The sequence below is a fragment of the Hordeum vulgare genome, chromosome 5H (assembly GCF_904849725.1).
Source record: "Hordeum vulgare subsp. vulgare chromosome 5H, MorexV3_pseudomolecules_assembly, whole genome shotgun sequence".
NCBI lineage: Eukaryota > Viridiplantae > Streptophyta > Magnoliopsida > Poales > Poaceae > Hordeum > Hordeum vulgare.
Window position 1 is genome coordinate 539,417,939 of NC_058522.1, and position 24,165 is coordinate 539,442,103.

At 45.1% G+C, this 24,165-nt stretch overlaps 2 protein-coding genes across 2 annotated transcripts; both read left to right on the forward strand.

Annotated features, from left to right (window-relative positions):
- The first annotated feature begins 580 nt into the window (after positions 1 to 580).
- Positions 581 to 1,603, forward strand: LOC123398629 (protein PELPK1-like). The gene has a single exon (XM_045093080.1). The coding sequence runs from the start codon at positions 669 to 671 to the stop codon at positions 1,341 to 1,343; it is 675 nt and encodes a 224-aa protein (XP_044949015.1). The 5' UTR covers positions 581 to 668; the 3' UTR covers positions 1,344 to 1,603.
- Positions 1,604 to 11,361: 9,758 nt separating this feature from the next.
- On the forward strand, positions 11,362 to 13,173 carry LOC123396125 (the record flags this gene model as incomplete). Its single annotated transcript, XM_045091175.1, has 2 exons — positions 11,362 to 12,381; positions 12,778 to 13,173. Coding segments are annotated over exons 1-2 (1,416 nt in total), but the record flags the coding sequence as incomplete, so codon positions are not given.
- Positions 13,174 to 24,165: the final 10,992 nt, after the last annotated feature.

Below are 24,165 nucleotides of genomic sequence, written 5' to 3' on the forward strand. Positions count from 1 at the left end.
CTCCCTTCCTGTACGGCTGTACCTACAGAAAAAATAATACAGAAGAGATCCAAAAATGTCCCTTCTCAGCATTAAATTAGGCGGACACTTGGTTGGACAGGGCAGGAGGACATGTCCTCCCGCATTCTCCAAGCCATCCATTCCGAAATGCAAGCTATACCATACTTCAAATGTAAAAACAATTCAAGGGAAAGCAGTGAAACTGCTGCTTCAAGGAGAAAATGAAAGACCGTGTCAGGCTAAAGTTCTCCCGCGGAACTCACATTTGGTGACCTCTGACCGCTTGTTAGCTAAACCAAGGTGCCCTAGCCACAAAATCATGCAATGCTATGCGACGCATAGCTTGTACTATATTGAATCCATACCACACATTGTTGATCGTTCCAGTAGCCCTCGCCAATCACCGCTCCTCCATCCGCGCGGCCAATGCGACCCATGCTGCTAGCTAGCTTCGGGTGGCCAACAACCGATGCATGCTTGCAAAATGCCAAGCAGCAATGCTCGGCCGTACGTACGTCAGCTCCCGTTGAGAAAAGTTGGAGTAGCGGCCTGCTCGTGGGCTATAAGATGGACATGCAGTGCTCCGTCCATTGCACCACAGAGCAACGCAACGCAACGCAACAAGTACTCCAAGAGAGCTAGTGGGTACGTTGTACCTGATAGTCCCCATGGCTTCCACGTCGATGAGCTTCGTGGCCATGGCGCTCCTCATGGCCGCCATGCTCCTTGCCGGCGGCGGCAACACGTGCCATGCTGCGCGGCTCCTCGCCGACGTCCCGGCTTTGCCAGAACCGACGCTGCCAACCTTGCCCCCGGTGCCCGTCGTCCCTACAGTCCCCGCCGTGCCAGGCGGCGTCGTGCCGACCGTCCCGACGGTTCCCACCGTGCCAGGTGTGCCGACGGTGCCGATGCCGACAGTACCCGGCGGAGTCGTGCCGACGGTACCCACCGTGCCGACCATCCCGACGGTTCCCACCGTGCCGGGCGTGCCCACGGTACCCACCGTACCGGGTGTGCCCACGGTGCCGCTGCCGGCAGTACCCGGCGCCGTCGTGCCGACAGTGCCAACCGTGCCAGGCGTGCCAACGCTGCCTCTGCCGTCGATGCCGACCATCCCCGGCTTGCCTAACGTGCCACTGCCGCCGATGCCGTCCATCCCCGGTGACCTGCCCAAGCTGCCAGTACCACTGCCGCCGATGCCATCCATCCCCGGCGACCTGCCAAAGCTGCCAGTGCCACTGCCGCCGATGCCATCCCTTCCCGATCTGCCCAAGGTGCCACTGCCGCCGATGCCATCCCTACCCGACCTGCCCAAGGTGCCACTGCCCCCGACGATGCCATAGTTCCTCCTCAGATCAGCCGACGCACCAGAGATCCGTGCATGCACAGGCGTGGATGCCTGTGGCTGTGGGTAGCCATAGTGCGTGTGGTCTACTATTTGCCAGTGAATTGGTGTGGATGTGTACCGTGTACAACTTGCCTATACCTGTCCCTTATTGTGGAGGGGTATTGCTCCATTTAAACGTGTGTGCCACTGTATATTGTTTTCTTTCCATTTGCATCAACATACATGATATTGATGTTCATATCATAAGTTTCAAAAGCTTTGCTTTTACATATGTATGTCAAATTCAAAAGCTTACATGCCGCCAGAGAGAGCTTCGAATTATGCGACTATCATCTACATTTGGGAGAAAAAACGTATAAATGTAATCAATGTATATGCTTTATATGAGTTGCACTAGGAATAATAACCAATGCATTTTTGTGATAAATAATAACCAATGCATTCATATAATTGATATCTTAGGTTGTTATTACTCCATCCGTCTCAAAATATGGTGTTTATTATTTCAAACTCGCATACTAAGGAGGAGTTAAAGAGAGTTCATTTAGGCTCCATTCAATCCCATCACTTGTACAGCTATAGATGCGTAAAGGGTCTCAATCTATGATTTATGGACGTACTACCTATGTAATCACATCACATACATGTTCTAGCATAAATATGCATATTTCACTTCTCACATCTATGTTATCTTTGTCGCACTTCTATATTTGCTGAGTTACTATTAGTGAAACTATAAATGTTGGTCCAATTTTCTAAATAAGAAACAACTTTGAACATCGATTACATGCGCTTTCAGTGTTCGCCATCATTTATTCCAAAAATACAAAAAACTTCAAATCTTATTGCAACTAACAAAGTTAGTGAGCAGGGACTTAGCTCGTGTATAACCGCTAAGGTACTTTTTAGTGGAGCCTCAAACTACCTGCACCCGTCTGGATGGTTTGGACGTGTTTTGTCATCTAACACGGGCTTGTATATGTCCGCGGGTCCATCCGGACACCCTTTTCTTTGCAAATTGGAGGCAAACTGGGGAGGGGGGGAGGCCTTTGCGGGAGTCAAGACAACAACCACAGCCACATAGGAATCCGACACACCCAGCCCAGTCGAAACCCCTTCCGAAACACGTGCCTCTATTCTTTCATCTTTCTCTACATCTGTTTTCTCACTTGTCGCCGCTCTATCAACCGGGCCACCCCGCATCACCCTTCCCGGAACTCCGCGGCTCCGTCACCACCACTATTATAGCCAGGCTCCACACTGCTTCTCCTCCATCACCGGTCCACACCACTCTCTGCCAACCGTATAGGTACCCCCACCCTACGGTAGTCACAATGTCCGACAAGTGTTCATTGAAATGCTCGTGCTAAATTTTGTTCTCCCTTATCCTTTGAAGCAATGAATTCAGATATGGAGTACATGTACGAGCGTTATGTTTAGTCATCCAACGAGGAAGACTACTCGGATGAGACGGTGATGATGCAGGCGGTCCTGGTATAAGCGGAGTGTGCGAAAGAGCATGTTCTCAATTTCAAGGGATTGATCAAGAGTTGATACGTTCATTTTGCATCAAATTTTGTTACTGTTATTTATAGTGTTTTATGCATTTTTCCACTTGACAGAGTAATCCTAATGCCTTTTCTCTCATAATATGTAAGGTTTACATGAAGTGGGAGAATGCTAGTAGATGGAATTCTGGACCTGAAAAAGCTACGTCAGAGATACCTATTCTACACATCTACAATTGGGCTGAAAATTTACGGAGATCTATTTTCTAATAAATAAAAAATACTGGAGCAAAGAAGTACCGAAGGGGGGCTACCAGGCACCAACTAGACACCAGGGTGCGCCAGCCCCCCATGGCGTGGCCTGATGTCTAGTGGCCCCCTGGCCCACCTCTGGCGATCATCTTCTGGTATAAATTTCTTTTACCTTGAAAAATAAATAAGAGGAGGACTTTCGGGATGAAGCGTTGCTGTCTCAAGGCGGAACCTGGGCAGGAACACTTTTGCCCTCCGGCGGAGCGATTCCGCCGGAGGAACTTCCCTCCTAGAGGGGGAAATCGTGTCCATTGTCATCACCAACAACCCTCTCATCTTGGGGAGGCCAATCTTCATAAACATCTTCACCAGCACCATCTCCTATCAAAACCATAGTTCATCTCTTGTACCCAATCTTGTACCGGAACCTCGGATTGGTACCTGGGATGTGTCTAGTAGTGTTGATTACATCTTGCAGTTGATGCTTTATGGTTTATTTGGTGGAAGATCATATATTCAGATCCATTATGCTAATTAATACCTCTCTGATCATGAACATGTTTATCACTTGTGAGTAGTTACTTTTGTTATTGAGGCAAGGGAGAAATCATGTTGCAAGTAGTCATGTGAACTTGATATTCGTTTGATATTTTGATGATATGAATGTTGTGATTCCCTTAGTGGTGTTATGTGAACGTCGACTACATAACACTTCACCATCTTTGGGACTAATGGAATGTATTGTGGAGTAGTAATTAGAGGGTTGGTTGCGAGAGTGACAGGAACTTAAACCCCAGTCCGTAAGTTGCTGATTTGGATCCCTATGTTTAATGCTATGGTTAGAATTTATTTTTTAATACTTTTCTCGTAGTTGCGGATCCTTGCGGGAGGGTTAATCATAAGTGGGAGGTTTGTTTAAGTAAGAACAACATCCAAGCACCAGTCCACCCACATGTCAAATTATCAAAACACCAAACATGAATTAACCCAACATGACGAAAGTGACTAGATGAAATTCTCGTGTGCCCTCAAGAACATTTTGCCTATTATAAGAAATTGTTCTAGCCCGTCCTTTGCCACAAAAGGATTGGGCTACCTTGCTGCAACTATTATTACTATTGATACATGTCATTTGTTACAATTACCTTGCTATCAAACAACTTGTTACCGGTGTTTCAGTGCTTGCAGAAATTACCTTGCCGAAAACCGCTTGTCATTTCCTTTCGCTTCTCGTCGGGTTCGACACTCTTACTTATTGAAAGGACTATGATTGACCCCCTATACTTGTGGGTCATCAAGGGTCATCGAGTGTTTAATTGCAACAGGGAACACAAGAATTTGATGCCGATGGACGATTACTATGACCCGATGCTCTATCTGCTGACAATTTTTGCCGTGCTTTCGGATGACGAAAAATTTCTTTGATCATCTCTACCATGGCATACGGTCCTTTGTTTACTAATTCATCTTGATGAAGGATGCTGTAGGAAGGATTGGGTACTCTGGTTACCAGAAGTGCACGACCACATTGCAGATGCTAGCATATGGTATGACCACTGAGTCATGGCAAGAATACCTACAGATGTGTGAGAGCACATGCGAAGATGCCATTATCATATTTGCTAAGGTCGCGGTCTCGGTATTTGAGTGAACATCAGTAGCTGCTACTTGTGAGCTGCGTTGGGATTCTCCCCGAAGAGGAGAGGAGATGCATTATAATAGAGATAAGCATTTCCGTCAATGAGAACCAAGGTTATCGAACCAATAGGAGAATCAAGCAAATTCCTTTCAACAACACGTACACACATAAAAATAAACACTTGCACCCAACGCGGGCAAGAGAGTTGTCAAGAAACACACGTAAAATCGGACGTTGTTTGTGTCTTCATTCTAAAAAAATGTTACTTGAATGTGAAAGAAAACTTCTTTGTTTTCGCTCAACAACCATATCTTATATCTGCTCTACCATCTTAGAACTTGAAATTTCCAATAAGAACTCACACTCACAAGAAATTTGCATCGTGCCACATTGCATGTTAAAGCACACCTCTTCAAAATTAGTCATACTGATGCCCTTCCGAAAGATCTACATTAATCAAGGGCTTCTTCGATCCATAATATTAAAAAAAATAAGAAAACGAAAAAAGTACAAAAATTGTAACATGTGCACACGATTCCTACTAATTAGTTGAGTTCACACCGAATTATAGTTTATTTGGTTATAACATAGGGAAAAACATTTTCAAGAGATCACTAGTAGAAAAATGGGCCTTTAGTCCCGGTTCGGTTGGGCCATTAGTCCCGGTTCACGAACCGGGACTAACGCTGGCCCCGGTTTGGCCCCGAACCGGGGCTAATGGCCTTCCACGTGGCGGGGGTGGGAGCGAGGGGGAGGGGTATTAGTACGAACCGGGGCTATTTCTTCGCTGTTCTTTGAGCAATTTTTGGGTTTAGGGTTTTGTACTAAATTGGATGGGCTATTTTTCTGCCCCCTATTTTTCCATTTATTTGTTACATATATATTGCACATCGTCACGAATATATTATATCATCTCATCCGTCGTGCTTTGTCGAGCATATTTACAAAATGTAGACACGAGTTACATGCACATATATGCATCTTTTTTACACTATATCATTTCATATCATTTCTGTCGAATGGCAATAGTATTTAATCGATCATCTAACAAATCATCATCATCTTAATCATATACCAAGTTATCATATGATACACTTAAAGTAAAACAGAGAATCATCATAATAGTCATCATATGCATGCATCCTAATCGATCATGTCAAGTTAATATAAACCAGAATAACTTGTCTCTCATAAGACCTAGTCATCGCTCTTAGGTATAATGTCATAAAACAGAATAACACCTATGTCTCCATGATGAAGCACAGAGATCCAACAGTCTCCAATTTGTGGCTTGCGATCCTTCTTTATTTTTCTCCGTGCTTCAATTTGGAGCCTTTTTTTATCTTGATTTGAGGTTACTGGAGTATGGAGCATCGAACTCAGCCCTCAGTGGGCTTTTAATTTTCATTTTACCTTCTGGGTGCATCAACAGAGGCACTATATCATGTGGCAGTTGCTGTTGAAGAACATAATAATAACCTAGTTAGCAATGTAATTAACACCATTTATGCAATAGTAGAGCGTACTTAATTAGGAAACTCTTACCAAGATATTTCAACGAATGTCATCCGGCATCAACCTATGCACTAGTGGCATGTAAAATGTCTAATTTTGACCAATTCCAAAATTATAGGGAAGGTAACCTAGAACCCAGAACACCGGCAACAAGAAGGTGGAGAAGAACATCCTTCTCCTCCCAAGTTAGATGTGATCCATACGTGTAGTGTGTCGTGTCAATTAATTTCCGTAATTCACTCAAAGAAACGAAAAAATATGTCAATTATAATTTAACAAATTTAGTATATGGATGAACACCAACTATTTCTAAATATAAATGCAAATTACTTGACAAATATGGTTGAGAAACTCACATGGAGGTAAAACAGGAAGCATATCATCGACAACCACCCAAATATCGATGTTGCCTCGCATATTATCTTCAGGACGAAGATCGAAGGTTATTTCCATACTCTCCTGAAATCCATATGCCTTGCAAAGATCTTCCCACTTTGGGCACCCAAATTCTGTTTGAAAAACTGAATTAAATACTTTGATAACAAATGTGTGACCATGTATAGTCCTCAGGTTAGCGCTCCTCGTCTCAATGCTCTCGTGGTCTTCGAATCCGAGCCTCTCCAACACCTATCTTCTTGCATGGCAAGGGAGGAACATATCTCCATTCTCGTCAAGCTTCATGCTGAAGAACCTATCGTCTCGCAGGTGAGGCGTGTCACACATACCCCGACAGTCGCCGCAATATTCACACTCCCAATATTCATCGTCAGGCATTTTCTGTTTTAATGTGGTAAATGTGTAAACACAACAATCGTGACACTATATCGAAAGAATTGAACATCTATATATAAACATAGCTACATTCCGACAAAACATAGTACAACTAATTAGCAAGCAAAAGTGAGTAACTCACTACTGTTTTATGCATTAACACCAACAAAAGGATGATATTTGTAGGTTGGTGAAATATGTATGTGCCCTTTTTTCCTATCCAAAGTTTAAATAAGTTGTTTGAAACCATTGGTTGTCTAATTCAAACCTAATGTGCCTACTTACATGAAATTTACAAACAGGATTTTTTCCTTCTTTCTAGTTAGCCCATCAAAAGATCTTCAACAAACATATCTTAATTTTCTAATTAACATGCATCTCAAGATGACATCTTGAACCGATCGATGGCCCTAAAATCAAAATGACATCAGCCTTGGGGTGCCTAGAGCGGGAGGGGAGGGAGCGGCGGCGCCTGGAGGGCAGCGGGTTTACCGAAGCGGGATGGGGAGGGGGCTTACCGGAGCAGGCCAGAGAGGGGAAGGGGGCTTACCGGGAGGGCAGGGAGGCGGCGGCGGCGAGGGAGGCGACGACGATGACGACGGCGGCGAGGGAGGCGGCGGCAGGGAGGAGCGCGAAGACGGCGACGGCATCGGGGAAGAGTTAGGCATCCTCGCGGCGTCGAGGGTTCGTCCGAGTCGCGAGGAGGAAGAAGAGATCGAAACCGCGATTTGGACATCACAAAATTCCAACTCCCGCTTATATAGGCGGAGCTTTGGTCCCGGGTCGTGGCTCGAACCGGGACTAAAGACCCCTTTTCGGCAAGCGGAGTGGCGGGAAACGATGGTCTTTAGTCCTGGGTCGTGGCTCGAACCGGAACTAAAGGTAAAGGCCTGGGCTGTCTCCGGCGCGACGCAGTGCTAACCTTTAGTCCCACCTCACCTAGCGAGGAGCGCCGGCAATGCTTTATAAGCATCGTTGTACGTGCTCTTTCGAGCTCCTCTCTAAAGCAGGCTTACGGGCCTAAACGCACTCTAAATTTAAAAATTGAAAATATATGTGAAACTAAATATAAAATTCAACCTAAATTGAAAGTAATCACTTTAAATTTGGGTTGAATTTTCTCTATAAATTCTCATATAGTTTCAATTTTTTTCCATTATTTTTGTTTTGTTCTTTGCTTTATTTATTTTGTTTTTTCTACTTACAGCTAAATATTTAATTTTTCAAATTTGAATTCTTTGGGTTGAATTTTTTCCTCTTCTATTTTAGTTTTCTGTTAAAGATTTTAACCAAAAAACTATATGAAAATTCTTTTCAGTTATTTTTTTTGTTTCTTTTTAGTTAATGTTTTACTTGATTCTTTTTAGTAATAAGCACTTTGATAATTTTAGTTGATTATTTTTAATTCATTCATTTTAGTTAATGTTTTTCAACAATTTCTGATTTTATTCGGTATTTTTCGTGCATTTACTTATTTTTTTGAGCTAGTTGACCCTGAAATTGAAAAGCACTACAAATGAACTCTGGAAATGTTGAAAGTTGGCATGGTATCATCATTTCACCCACGTAGCATGTGCTAAAAAGTTGATAGATTACAACAAAAACTGGATGCACTTCGTGTACAAAACGAACAATCTCTCTCGAAGTATCACGGTTTCGAACGAGAACTCATCTGTTACAAAGGGACAATCCCCTAGTGCATAACAAATATCTAGCACAAGGAGAAGAAGGAGAAACGACCCCCACAACAACAGTCGGCATTCTTCTTCTCTCATATATGGTGGACACTTCCTCACAGATTTTTTGACCGTCGATGGTGGTCGCTACTCCTACTTCCCCTAGTGCATAACAAATATCTAGCACAAGGAGAAGAAGGAGAAACGACCCCCACAACAACAGTCGGCATTCTTCTTCTCTCATATATGGTGGACACTCCCTCACCTGATTTTTCGACCGTCGATGATGGTCGCTACTCCTACTTCCCCTAGTGCATAAAAAATATCTAGCACAAGGAGAAGAAGGAGAAGCGACCCCCACAACAACAATCGACATTCTTCTTCTCTCATATATGGTGGAGACTCCCTCACAAATCACTCTACTTCTAGAGCATTTGAAATGAGCTAAACTGGCAGTGACAGATGAAAGGATGAAGTAGCTAACCTTTTAAAACACTTGTGCAGTTGGTGCACGGCCAAACCTAGACAAATATTGAGGAAAATGGAGCTTGAAGGTCGAGCTTGAAGAGGAGAAAGCTTAAGTAGTGTGGCTCAGGCTTTTCATCGAACACCTCATGTGCATGAACTAGAGTGGCAAGAGGATGGCATGGTCACACCTCAACACCCAAAAAACAAAGGAGAGGGTGGGAAGGGGCGAGGGTTTATATAGGCAACACTTTAGTCCCTTTTTTTTCTCTAAAATCGGGACTTGCCACATTTCTTGTTTTCTGGACTTGCTTTCTCCACATTTCTTGTTTTCTGGACATTTTTTTTATAAAAAAAACATGGAAGGCTTGCATCATGTTGGCGATATGTACAACTTATGTTACATTCCCAAAGTCCAGGGAGAGCTAAACTTCGCAAGATGGTTTTTCTAACTTTTTTCTTATCCTGCTTACTAAGATTTCCATGTTAGCGAAACCACCATCCAGTTTTGTGCTTAGACACCAAATCTAGACTTAGGCGAATAATCAAAGGAAAAGTGTGTTCGCATAATTTTAGTTACTATCACAACTAGGGGCCAGTTCTTTTGACCCAGTTCTGAAGAATTACTGTCCGGAAAATTACAGTCACAAAAGAACTTGTTTCTTTCCCAGGAATTATCTGAGAATTACCAGAATTAATAGTGCATTTCAGAATTATGAGAACCTAGCAATTCTGGTGCCGCCCGTTTCGTTCCCCCACCCAGTGCCGCCGCCAGCCGTCAGATCCCCGCCACCCTGCGCTGCCGCCTCCCTAGACAGGCCACCCTAGTCCTGCGCAGCTAGGCCGCCACCCTGTGCCCCCGCCACCCCTTCTCCTCCTCTCCATCCCGCCGGGCCGCCACATCTCGACGCATCCCCGCCCGACCACCCTGCTCCTGCGTCGTCGGGCCACCACCCCGTGCCGCCGGGCCGCTACATCTCGACGCCTCCCCACCCGGCCACCCCGGTCCTGCGCCGCCACCGCCCCTTCTTCTCCTCTTCATCCCGTTGGGTCGCCACATCTCGAGCCTCCCCACCCGGCCACCCTGCTCTTGCGTTGGCAGGCCGTCACCTTGCGCCGCCGCCACCCCTTCTCCTCCTCTCCTTCCCGCCGGGCCGCCACATCTCGACGCCTCCACGCCCGACCATCCCGCTCTTGAGCCGTCGGGCCGCCACCGTGCGCTGTCGCCGCCCCTTCTCCATTTCAATCTAGGGGCGTTTCAGACATTTCAACATACAAATCATACAACAATTACATGCTAGAATTACAGAAAAAAAAACCGGACACATAATTCTGTGGCCAGACGATTCTGCGGGCAGTTTCTCAGAATTATGATTCTCAAGAATTATGAGGTGAAAAAAACTTGCCAAAACTAGTGCAGCCCATGTCATTCAGTTTATGGAAAAAATGAATGCCTACCAACCTTTTTCTTTCTTCCACCAATAGTGCTTTTAGGCCATAGCCCTTTATATACACCACCGCATCTTCCTCGAGCAGAATACAACCTTCATATTTCCATTCTATCTTAAGATGTTAGTATAACTTTTCTTAATGTCGGCAGCATTAGCTTGGTACATCAAATAGGAGCACTGGTGGAAAAACAGGCTTCCGTCCAGCCCCATAAGTCGCGAAGCTGTAGGAACCGCGACTAATGGGACCTTTAGTCGCGGTTCTGGAGGTGAACCGCGACCAAAGGCCTGGGCCCAGGGCGCTCGGTGGCCAGCTGGTGCACGTGAGGGGCTTTAGTCGCGGTTGGCCAGGCCAACCGCGACTAAAGGCCTTCGGGCACCTTTAGTCACGGTTTGCCAGGCCAACCGCAACTAAAGCCCCTCCCCTATATATACCCATCCAGCAGCCAACACTTAGCCATTTAGAGCCATTCTCTTCACACTTAGGGTTTAGGTTTGCTTTTGGTTCCTCTTATGCACATAAGGTGTTTGATGAAATGCCCCAAGAGCATGAAACAAACATGACATGAAGTGTTGGAGCCACACTCCTCGATCGCGGTTAGCAACTTGATGAACCTTTGATGTGTCATTGATAAAATATGCATGTGTGTAGTTCATTGTTTAATTTATATTGTTTGTAGCTAGTTAGTTTAACAAATGCATGATGGTTAATTATATATTTTATATTATAATAATGCAGATGAATCGGCAATGGATGTACGTTAACCGACTCTCCGGCGAGTTCAGTACGGGTTTGAAAGATTTCCTCGTAGTGGCTAATGCGAACAAGCGGGGGGGTTTTGTTATCTGTCCATGTGTTAACTGTAAGAATCAGAAGGGTTACTCTTCCTCAAGAGATGTTCACATGCATCTGCTTCGGCACGGTTTCATGCCAAGCTATAATTGTTGGACCAAGCATGGAGAAAGAGGGGTTATAATGGAAGAAGATGAAGAAGGGGATGATTTCATCGATGAAAGCTATCTTGCTCATTTCGGTGATACTTTCATGGAGGATGCTGAAGGTGAAGGGGAAGGTGAAGAAGAGGCACGTGATGATCCCGTTGATGATCTTGGTCGGACCATTGCTGATGCACGGAGACGCTGCGAAACTGAAAAGGAGAGGGAGAATTTGGATCGCATGTTAGAGGATCACAGAAAGGCGCTGTACCCCGGATGCGATGATGGTCTGAAAAAGCTGGGCTGCACACTGGATTTGCTGAAATGGAAGGCAGAGGCAGGTGTAGCTGACTCGGCATTTGAAAACTTGCTGAAAATGTTGAAGAATATGTTTCCAAAGGATAACGAGTTGCCCACCAGTACGTACGAAGCAAAGAAGGTTGTCTGCCCTCTAGGTTTAGAGGTTCTGAAGATACATGCATGCATCAACGACTGCATCCTCTACCGCGGTGAATACGAGAATTTGAATGAATGCCCGGTATGCACTGCATTGCGTTATAAGATCAGAGGCGATGACCCTGGTGACGATGTTGAGGGCCAGAAACCCAGGAAGAGGGTTCCCGCCAAGGTGATGTGGTATGCTCCTATAATACCACGGTTGAAACGTCTGTTCAGGAACAAAGAGCATGCCAAGTTGTTGCGATGGCACAAAGAGGACCGTAAGTCGGACGGGGAGTTGAGACACACCGCAGATGGAACGCAATGGAGAAAGATCGACAGATGGTTCAAAGATTTTGCAGCTGACGCAAGGAACATAAGATTTGCTCTAAGTACGGATGGCATGAATCCTTTTGGCGAGCAGAGCTCCAGCCATAGCACCTGGCCCGTGACTCTATGCATCTACAACCTTCCTCCTTGGTTGTGCATGAAGCGGAAGTTCATTATGATGCCATTGCTCATCCAAGGTCCGAAGCAACCCGGCAACGACATCGATGTGTACCTAAGGCCATTAGTTGATGAACTTTTACAGCTGTGGGGTGGTGTCCGTGTGTGGGATGAGCACAAACAAGAGGAATTTGACCTACGAGCGTTGCTTTTCGTAACCATCAACGATTGGCCTGCTCTTAGTAACCTTTCGGGACTGTCAAATAAGGGATACAATGCATGCACGCACTGCTTACATGAGACTGAAAGTGTACATTTGCCAAATTGTAAGAAGAACGTGTACCTTGGGCATCGTCGATTTCTTTCGAAAATTCATCCAGTAAGAAAGAAAGGCAAGCATTACAACGGCAAGGCAGATCACCGGCCGAAGCCTGCGGAACGCACTGGTGCTGAGGTATTTGATATGGTCAAGGATTTGAAAGTCATCTTTGGAAAGGGTCCTGGCGGACAATCAGTTCCGAAGGGAGCTGACGGGCACGCAGCCATGTGGAAGAAGAAATCTATATTCTGGGAGCTAGAATATTGGAAAGTCCTAGATGTCCGCTCTGCAATCGACGTGATGCACGTTACGAAGAATATTTGCGTGAACCTCCTAAGCTTCTTGGGCGTGTATGGGAAGACAAATGATACAAAGGAAGCACGGCAGGACCAGCAACGTTTGAAAGACCCTGATGACCGGCATCCGGAATGGTTTCAAGGTCGTGCCAGCTACGCTCTGACCAAAGAAGAGAAGGTCATCTTTTTTGAATGCCTGAGCAGTATGAAGGTCCCGTCTGGATTCTCGTCCAATATAAAGGGAATAATAAACATGGCGGAGAAAAAGTTCCAAAACCTGAAGTCTCACGACTGCCACGTGATTATGACGCAATTGCTTCCGATTGCTTTGAGGGGGCTCCTGCCGGAAAATGTTCGAGTAGCCATTGTGAAGCTATGTGCATTCCTCAATGCAATCTCTCAGAAGGTAATCAATCCAGAAGTTCTACCACGGTTACAGAACGATGTGATCCAATGTCTTGTCAGTTTCGAGCTGGTGTTCCCGCCATCCTTCTTCAATATTATGACGCACCTCCTGGTTCACCTAGTCGAAGAGATTTTCGTTCTCGGTCCTGTATTTCTACACAATATGTTCCCCTTCGAGAGGTTCATGGGAGTATTAAAGAAATATGTTCGTAACCGTGCTAGGCCAGAAGGAAGCATCGCCAAGGGCTATGGAAATGAGGAGGTAATTGAGTTTTGTGTTGACTTTGTTCCTGACCTTAAGCCGATTGGTCTTCCTCGATCGCGGCACGAGGGGAGACTAAGTGGAAAAGGCACGATCGGAAGGAAATCAACGATATGTATGGACGGCCATTCTCTGACTGAAGCACACCACACTGTACTGACCAATTCCAGCTTGGTGGCTCCGTACTTTGAGAAACACAAGAATATTTTACGCTCTGACAACCCGGGGAAGCCTGAATCCTGGATTAGGAAGGCCCACATGGAGACTTTCGGCAGTTGGTTGAGAAAACATTTAATGAATGACAATGATGTTGTAGATCAGCTGTACATGTTGGCCAAGACACCATCTTCGACTATAACGACTTTCCAAGGGTACGAGATAAATGGGAATACATTTTACACGATCGCCCAAGATAAAAAGAGCACCAACCAAAACAGTGGTGTCCGCTTTGATGCAGCAACCGAGAATGGGCAAGAGGTCACATATTATGGTTACATAGAGGAGATATGGGAACTTGACTATCGACCCTCCTTTAAGGTCCCTTTGTTCCGGTGCAAATGGTTCAAGCTAACAGGAGGTGGGGTAAAGGTGGACCAGCAATACGGAATGACAATGATCCCGTCTGGATTCTGCAGAGTCCGGCCGTACCACCATAGCCGACGGCCGGCCTCGTGGAAGTTCCCAGGAGGCAGACCGTCCTCCTCATACCTGGCGAGCGCCCTCTCACGCCGATTGATGAAGAAGGCGTCCCAAGTATGCTGGTTATCGGGATGCCAGCGGGGATTCATCCGCTGCTCCGGCGTGAGGTCGAGGTAGTAGTGGTTCGTGATGGCCGCCCGGCGCGCAGTACCCTGAGGGACGGGAGGGACCGGCACGCCGCCGGCGCTTAGGCTCCAGCCGGTGGGGACGCGGTAGCCCGGTGGACAAGGGTAGTTCGAGGCGCAAAGCTCCTCCACCTGCTGGTAGGTTAGAGTGGGTGCGGTGGAAGCCATGAGAGAGTGATGAGAGATTGTAGAGATGTGATAATGCTGGCCAAGCCGGGCTACATATATGTAGTGAGAAATGGCGGGAAAAATGGGAGCGGGAAGACAGGAGGCGGGAAGACAGGAGGCGGGAAGAAAGTGGCGGGAAGAAAGAGGCGGGAAGACAGGGAAGAAATGGCGGGAAGAAGAGGAATCCTCTCAGCGGGCGGATAGGAGAAGAAAGGGGCGGCGCGCTCACGGCTCGGGCGAGAAGTATTGTCTCTATGCATATTTTTCCTACGAAAATATGCTTAGAAAACAGAAAATAAAATGTTTGAAGTTTCTATAAAAGCATTGATGATTTTTCTGAAAAGAAAAAGATAAAAGGTTCTGAAAATAAAATGAAAGGGGCCTTTAGTCGCGGTTGGTCTGGCAAACCGCGACTAAAGGTTACCCTTTAGTCGCGGGTCGCCTCCCCAACCGCGACTAAAGGGGGGGGCGCGGGAAGGCAAAAAACCCGCCAAAAACCCTTTAGTCGCGGTTGGGGAGGCGACCCGCGACTAAAGGTACCCTTTAGTCGCGGGTCGCCTCCCCAACCGCGACTAAAGGGGGGGCTATAAATACAGTGCGGGCGCCTCCCCTGCCGCCGTCTTCTCCATCTCTCTCGTCTTCTCCGATTCCAACCGTCGCGCGCGCGCCGAAGGCCTGCCGCCGCCGTCGCCCTCGCCCTCGTCGACGCCGCCCGCCGTCGCCCTCGCCCTCGTCGTCGCCCTCGCCGTCGTCGCCGCCGTCGCCGCCCTCGCCGTCGCGGTTGGTTTTCATCTTTCCCGCGCCGCGCGCCCGCCTTTCCTCGCTTCCTTGGAAGAACGCCGTCTTGGAATAACGAACGTCGATCTTGAACCCTCGCCGTCGCGGTTGGTTTTCATCTTTCCCGCGCCGCGCGCCCGCCTTCCTCGCTTCCTTGGAAGAACGCCGTCTTGGAAGAACGAACGTCGATCTTGGAAGAACGAACGTCGATCTTGAACAAGTCGATATCTTGGAAGAACGAACGTCGATCTTGAAGGGTGTCTCACTCACATGCCTTCCTTCGAATGAGATAAAAGAAAGAAATAAATATATTTGATCTTGCACATCTAGGGAACCGACAATCTATGGAGCATTATGATTTTGGTTTTTCTTAACTTTTGAAGATATTTTGTTTAGAGAAGTACTTTGCTCTATAATGTGTTAACCATCACCAAAAAACAAGTTGGTCTCCATCTTGCTTATTTTGCTATTTATAATAATTATAATACTATATTAATGACCATATAAAAATGCTATTTATAATATGGATATGTCAAATACAATTACTGAAAGTAAAAAAAGCGGGAAACAAGTTGCCCAGCTCGGGGAACAAAGTAAACAATCGATTGCCCCGCTTATAGTGGAAGCCGCCGGTCCGGATGCCCCCGAGATCATACAAGCTGCGGCAGCACAGGGATTGACTGCAACGAGTGCCAGAGAACAAGCGGCCAACTTAGGTATTACTCTTCGTGAACTGTTAGGCCTTGATGAGGCGCCAGTGAAGGAGGTAGTAATTACATATGTCAAGAATGGGCCTCTCGTCGAGCCTGCGCAGAAAAAAGGATCTACCTCCACAAATGAAAGGTCTGCTGAAATGGTACAAGGGTTACATAAAAAATAAAAGCGCCAAAGATTATATTTATGCGGAAGTTAGACATGAGCATCACTTCAAACATTACTATGTACAAATTGAACTGAGTGAATTGTTCCAGCTTTTCAATCTGCGCGATCTCGACAAATCTATCATCAGTTGCTACGTTCTGTAAGTGATTTATTTCTACCCCATCTCGTTCATATTGCCTGCACTATATATATGTCCTAACTATATTGTTGTGTCCGCTATTATACATGCAGAATGAAGATTAAGGAATGCAGAGTAAGGAACATCCATGATGTTGGGTTCATTGACCCACACATCGTTAATGGACATGTGTTGGAGCATCACCCCGCCGACATGGAGGCAGACCTGTGGCAGTTTCTTACAAAGCAGGAACTCAAAAGTGATATTCTATTTCCTTACCATTTTGGGTGAGTGTTTCTGTCTTGAGCACATTCTCTTTTGTTTACTCCATGCATGGTATGTGGCCGGCTAATCGATGAGTTATGCATGACGTACTGTGCATGTATCGTGTCCGCAGGTTTCACTGGATTCTGCTAGTAATTAAAGTTAACACCTCAGAATGTCTCGTCCACGACTCTCTGAATATGGATCCAAAGCTTTGGGGCGGCATGAGAAGAATGCTGCAGAAGTAATTATTTTCATTCATTTGCGCTCTATATCGATCGGCCTATTTCGTTCATTTCCTAATATCAAGTAACTAATAACTCTCTTGTTCATTTAATTTTCTTTGCCTCGTAGGGTTTGGAGACGGTTCGTAGATACAAAGGTCGGTGAATTCAAAAAAGAGCTAGAATTCAAAAGGTCAAAGCCGAAGAATGCTGGGGATATTCAGCCAGCGGGGACCAATCTATGTGGATACTATGTCTGTGAGATGATCCGGAGATACACCTCTGAGCGGGTTCCGAGTGATACCAATGCTAAGAGGAATAACCTCCGGATGATGCTTAGTCCAGAAGCTCGCTTCCGACCACTTCAAGAGGAACTAGCTGGATGGTTCAGCAGGGAAGTCCTCCATCCTAAAGGGGAACACCATTACGAGGACGTAGAACTTTATATGCATTAAATTATGTATGGAAACTTGTTCAAAATTGTATATGGTCATCCGATGATATTGAATATATATTGTATATTCCTCTTGAATTCTTTTTGGTTCTAATTTCAAATTTGTTTGAAATTGTACATTCATATGCATGTATGTAGTACCGTAGAATATATGAAATTCCTTCAAAATTAAAATAAAGCACAAAAGAAATAAAACAATACAAATTTAACAGAAAACAGGTTTAGGGGGGGCGCGGGGGCCTTTAGTTGCGGTTGGCCAGAAGAACCGCGACTAAAGGTCCTCCGCCCAGACGGCCGCCTGGCGCCCACGTGAACGGGCCTTTAGTCGCGGTTTCTTAAGAACCGCGACTAAAGGTGGGGGGCTTTAGTCGCGCTTAGTTGGTCGCGGTTGCGCAACCGCGACTAATGGCAGTTGCGAACCGCGACCAAAGGCCTTTTTTCCACCAGTGGAGATGGTCACATATACATACTAAGTGGAGAATGAGAGCACAAACAATAGAACGTTAGAACCAGTGTGAACAGAAGACATCGGGAACAATGTTGGTGCCACCGGTGAAGGGTCCGATGGGAAATATCAGATTCCGGATTTTCATGGGAGCTCCCTCTTACGTTTCTTTCCTGTGTTTCTTCTGTTATTAGCTCGTCATGTATTATTTACGGCCAAAACCTTGCTGTTTAGAGAAGTCCCGTTGACGTATTGTGCTCTTTGGTAAACTGAATGATTATGAGAGCGGTAATAAAAAAAAGGATGTTTTTCGTCTTCCATTTTATTATTTTCTTAAATCAAGAAAAAAGATTTCAAAATAGAGAGCTGAAACTGACACTGTTTCAAACTCGTGGCTTGCAACATTACTTGCCTCAGGTTTTTCTACTCCCATCTTATTGTTCTCCTAGCTGGGTTATACTCCCTCCGTTCCTAAATATACGACATTTTAAAGATTGCACTGTAAACTACATACGGATATATATAGACATATCTTAGAGTGTACATTCACTCATTTTGCTCCGTATATAGTCTCCTAATGAAATCTCTAAAATGTCTTATATTTTGAAACGGAGGGAGTATTTGTCTATTTGGCAATAGCGAGGACCTCCCACTAGCGAACACTCTTTGAAGTGGGTTGGCCCACGTAAAGGTTCTCAGAACCGGTTTTATGAAACTTTTAGAACTTTCTGGTCGGTGTTTTTCCTTTTTTTCTCCTTTTTTTGTCAGCTTTTCTACTTTTGTTTTTGTTTGATTTTTTATTTATTCTTTTCTTTTTTACATTATTTTGATTTAAATTCATAAATCCTCGCTCTGTCCCCTATTAATTCGTAATTTTGCTCGAATATGGATGTATCTAACACAAAAGCGGAGGTATTATATTTCAAACTCATGATTTTCTGAATATTTTTTAAAATAATCAATATAAAAATAAGTGATTTTGAAAAAATTGTGCATTTTGTAATTCATGATCTTTTCCAATTTCATTATTTTATGAATTCAAGAACTTTTTAAAATAATTTTTCTGAATTCATTAAAAAAATCAAACTCATGGACATTTTAAATTTATAGAGTATGTGAACATTTTTCAAACCCATAAACTGTTTTTACATCATGAACATTTTTTGAAAGTACAATTCTTTAATTTATTAAAAAAAGATAATATTTTAACTTTTTGAGACAATAAAAAAACAGATAATGGTTGCTTTTCCATAAACCTGTAGCTACTGTTTTTTTCATTCTTATTTTGGACAAGCTACTGGTTTTTCATGAACAAGCAGCAAGCGGGCAATCCAGGGACCTCCTATGTACCGCATTTAATCGCAAAAACGAAAATCGAAGCATCAAGAGGAATCGAAGCCACAACGTCGGCTTCCAACACAAGCGCTGATAGCCACCAGATCGAGTCAATAGATGTGAACAATATCACATTGCTAATCTATTTAAGAACCTACTATATCGCGATCTGGTGCTTAAATAGATCCCGGCTTCCCCTTTAGCGATCCCGGCTAATCTATTTAAGAACCTACTATTCTATTGCTAATCCCGGCAAATCTATCGCATTGTCAAATTTCAAAACATTTTTTCAAAATCTAAAATATTTTTTCAAACAGAAACAGAAAAAAAGAAAAAAAGACGGTTCAGGAAAAATTCTAGAAAGTCCCCAAAACCAAAAAACCGACTAGAAACCTGTAGAAGGTAGAAGGTTCTCAAAACCAGGATCGATGAAAGTGCTAATGAGCAGGTCCAAACCCCGCTTGCTCGCAGCTCGTGTGCTTTTGCTCGCTAGCATCACCACGCCGAAATCGGTGGCAACGAAACTGGACCGGCCCAAGTCTTCTGGACGGGGTGGTTTTCCGGCAATCCGGAGTAGGGCGAGCCAGTCGAGTGCGCTAATGCTCTGGCCATTTAGATTGATGTCAAAAAAGAAAAAAGAGGAGCTTCCTTTGGAAACAGCCAGCACGTTGCCACACACCCCTCGAAAAACAATTTAAAAAAAGGACATCGCACACGCTGCCGCATCTCGCCTTCTGCTCCCGCGCGGCTGTTGCATTCTGTCGCCGCCCCGCCGGCTGGCTGCTCCGCGGGATGCGCCATTGGGCCAATTGGTTGAAACCATTGGTTGTCTAATTCAAACCTAATGTGCCTACTTACATGAAATTTACAAACAGGATTTTTTTCCTTCTTTCTAGTTAGCCCATCAAAAGATCTTCAACAAACATATCTTAATTTTCTAATTAACATGCATCTCAAGATGACATCTTGAACCGATCGATGGCCCTAAAATCAAAATGACAGCAGCCTTGGGGTGCCTAGAGCGGGAGGGAAGGGAGCGGCGGCGCCTGGAGGGCAGCGGGCTTACCGAAGCGGGATGGGGAGGGGGCTTATCGGAGCGGGCCGGAGAGGGGAAGGGGGCTTACCGAGAGGGCAGGGAGGCGGCGGCGGCGAGCGAGGCGACGACGATGACGACGTCGGCGAGGGAGGTGGCGGCAGGGAGGAGCGCGAAGACGACGACGGCGTCGGGGAAGAGTTAGGCATCCTCGCGGCGTCGAGGGTTCGTCCGAGTCGCGAGGAGGAAGAAGAGATCGAAACTGCGATTTGGACATCACAAAATTCCAACTCCCGCTTATATAGGCGGAGCTTTGGTCCCGGGTCGTGGCTCGAACCGGGATTAAAGACCCCTTTTCGGCAAGCGGAGTGGCGGGAAACGATGGTCTTTAGTCCCAGGTCGTGGCTCGACCCGGAACTAAAGGTGGTCTTTAGTTCCGGTTCGAGCCACGACCCAGGACTAAAGGCCTGGGCTGTCTCCGGCGCGACGCAGTGCTAACCTTTAGTCCCACCTCACCTAGCGAGGAGCGCCGGCAGTGCTTTATAAGCATCGTTGTGCGTGCTCTTTCGAGCTCCTCTCTAAAGCAGGCTTACGGGCCTAAACGCACTCTAAATTTAAAAATTGAAAATATATGTGAAACTAGATATAAAATTCAACCTAAATTGAAAGTAATCACTTTGAATTTGGGTTGAATTTTCTCTATAAATTCTCATATAGTTTCAATTTGTTTCCATTATTTTTGTTTTGTTCTTTGCTTTATTTATTTTGTTTTTTCTACTTACAGCTAAATATTTAATTTTTCAAATTTGAATTCTTTGCGTTGAATTTTTTCCTCTTCTATTTTAGTTTTCTGTTAAAGATTTTAACCAAAAAACTATATGAAAATTCTTTTCAGTTAATTTTTTTGTTTCTTTTTAGTTAATGTTTTACTTGATTCTTTTTAATAAATAAGCACTTTGATAATTTTAGTTGATTATTTTTAATTCATTCATTTTAGTTAATGTTTTTCAACAATTTCTGATTTTATTCGGTATTTTTCGTGCATTTACTTTTTTTTTTTGAGCTAGTTGACCCTGAAATTGAAAAGCACTACAAATGAACTCTGAAAATGTTAAATGTTGGCATGGTATCATCATTTCATCCACGTAGCATGTGCTAAAAAGTTGATAGATTACAACAAAAACTGGATGCACTTCGTGTACAAAACGAACAATCTCTCTCGAAGTATCACGGTTTCGAACGAGAACTCATCTGTTACAAAGGGACAATCCCCTAGTGCATAACAAATATCTAGCACAAGGAGAAGAAGGAGAAACGACCCCCACAACAACAGTCGGCATTCTTCTTCTCTCATATATGGTGGACACTTCCTCACAGATTTTTTGACCGTCGATGGTGGTCGCTACTCCTACTTCCCCTAGTGCATAACAAATATCTAGCACAAGGAGAAGAAGGAGAAACGACCCCCACAACAACAGTCGGCATTCTTCTTCTCTCATATATGGTGGACACTCCCTCACCTGATTTTTCGACCGTCGATGATGGTCGCTACTCCTACTTCCCCTAGTGCATAAAAAATATCTAGCACAAGGAGAAGAAGGAGAAGCGACCCCCACAACAACAATCGACATTCTTCTTCTCTCATATATGGTGGAGACTCCCTCACAAATCACTCTACTTCTAGAGCATTTGAAATGAGCTAAACTGGCAGTGACAGATGAAAGGATGAAGTAGCTAACCTTTTAAAACACTTGTGCAGTTGGTGCACGGCCAAACCTAGACAAATATTGAGGAAAATGGAGCTTGAAGGTCGAGCTTGAAGAGGAGAAAGCTTAAGTAGTGTGGCTCAGGCTTTTCATCGAACACCTCATGTGCATGAACTAGAGTGGCAAGAGGATGGCATGGTCACACCTCAACACCCAAAAAACAAAGGAGAGGGTGGGAAGGGGCGAGGGTTTATATAGGCAACACTTTAGTCCCTTTTTTTTCTCTAAAATCGGGACTTGCCACATTTCTTGTTTTCTGGACTTGCTTTCTCCACATTTCTTGTTTTCTGGACATTTTTTTTATAAAAAAAACATGGAAGGCTTGCATCATGTTGGCGATATGTACAACTTATGTTACATTCCCAAAGTCCAGGGAGAGCTAAACTTCGCAAGATGGTTTTTCTAACTTTTTTCTTATCCTGCTTACTAAGATTTCCATGTTAGCGAAACCACCATCCAGTTTTGTGCTTAGACACCAAATCTAGACTTAGGCGAATAATCAAAGGAAAAGTGTGTTCGCATAATTTTAGTTACTATCACAACTAGGGGCCAGTTCTTTTGACCCAGTTCTGAAGAATTACTGTCCGGAAAATTACAGTCACAAAAGAACTTGTTTCTTTCCCAGGAATTATCTGAGAATTACCAGAATTAATAGTGCATTTCAGAATTATGAGAACCTAGCAATTCTGGTGCCGCCCGTTTCGTTCCCCCACCCAGTGCCGCCGCCAGCCGTCAGATCCCCGCCACCCTGCGCTGCCGCCTCCCTAGACAGGCCACCCTAGTCCTGCGCAGCTAGGCCGCCACCCTGTGCCCCCGCCACCCCTTCTCCTCCTCTCCATCCCGCCGGGCCGCCACATCTCGACGCATCCCCGCCCGACCACCCTGCTCCTGCGTCGTCGGGCCACCACCCCGTGCCGCCGGGCCGCTACATCTCGACGCCTCCCCACCCGGCCACCCCGGTCCTGCGCCGCCACCGCCCCTTCTTCTCCTCTTCATCCCGTTGGGTCGCCACATCTCGAGCCTCCCCACCCGGCCACCCTGCTCTTGCGTTGGCAGGCCGTCACCTTGCGCCGCCGCCACCCCTTCTCCTCCTCTCCTTCCCGCCGGGCCGCCACATCTCGACGCCTCCACGCCCGACCATCCCGCTCTTGAGCCGTCGGGCCGCCACCGTGCGCTGTCGCCGCCCCTTCTCCATTTCAATCTAGGGGCGTTTCAGACATTTCAACATACAAATCATACAACAATTACATGCTAGAATTACAGAAAAAAAAACCGGACACATAATTCTGTGGCCAGACGATTCTGCGGGCAGTTTCTCAGAATTATGATTCTCAAGAATTATGAGGTGAAAAAAACTTGCCAAAACTAGTGCAGCCCATGTCATTCAGTTTATGGAAAAAATGAATGCCTACCAACCTTTTTCTTTCTTCCACCAATAGTGCTTTTAGGCCATAGCCCTTTATATACACCACCGCATCTTCCTCGAGCAGAATACAACCTTCATATTTCCATTCTATCTTAAGATGTTAGTATAACTTTTCTTAATGTCGGCAGCATTAGCTTGGTACATCAAATAGGAGATGGTCACATATACATACTAAGTAGAGAATGAGAGCACAAACAATAGAACGTTAGAACCAGTGTGAACAGAAGACATCGGGAACAATGTTGGTGCCACCGGTGAAGGGTCCGATGGGAAATATCAGATTCCGGATTTTCATGGGAGCTCCCTCTTACGTTTCTTTCCTGTGTTTCTTCTGTTATTAGCTCGTCATGTATTATTTACGGCCAAAACCTTGCTGTTTAGAGAAGTCCCGTTGACGTATTGTGCTCTTTGGTAAACTGAATGATTATGAGAGCGGTAATAAAAAAAAGGATGTTTTTCGTCTTCCATTTTATTATTTTCTTAAATTAAGAAAAAAGATTTCAAAATAGAGAGCTGAAACTGACACTGTTTCAAACTCGTGGCTTGCAACATTACTTGCCTCAGGTTTTTCTACTCCCATCTTATTGTTCTCCTAGCTGGGTTATACTCCCTCCGTTCCTAAATATACGACATTTTAAAGATTGCACTGTAAACTACATACGGATATATATAGACATATGTTAGAGTGTACATTCACTCATTTTGCTCCGTATATAGTCTCCTA

What these genes read in the sequence shown, in the direction of transcription:
- LOC123398629 (XM_045093080.1), top strand. Translation starts at nt 669, where the DNA reads ATGGCTTCCACGTCGATGAGCTTCGTGGCCATGGCGCTCCTCATGGCC.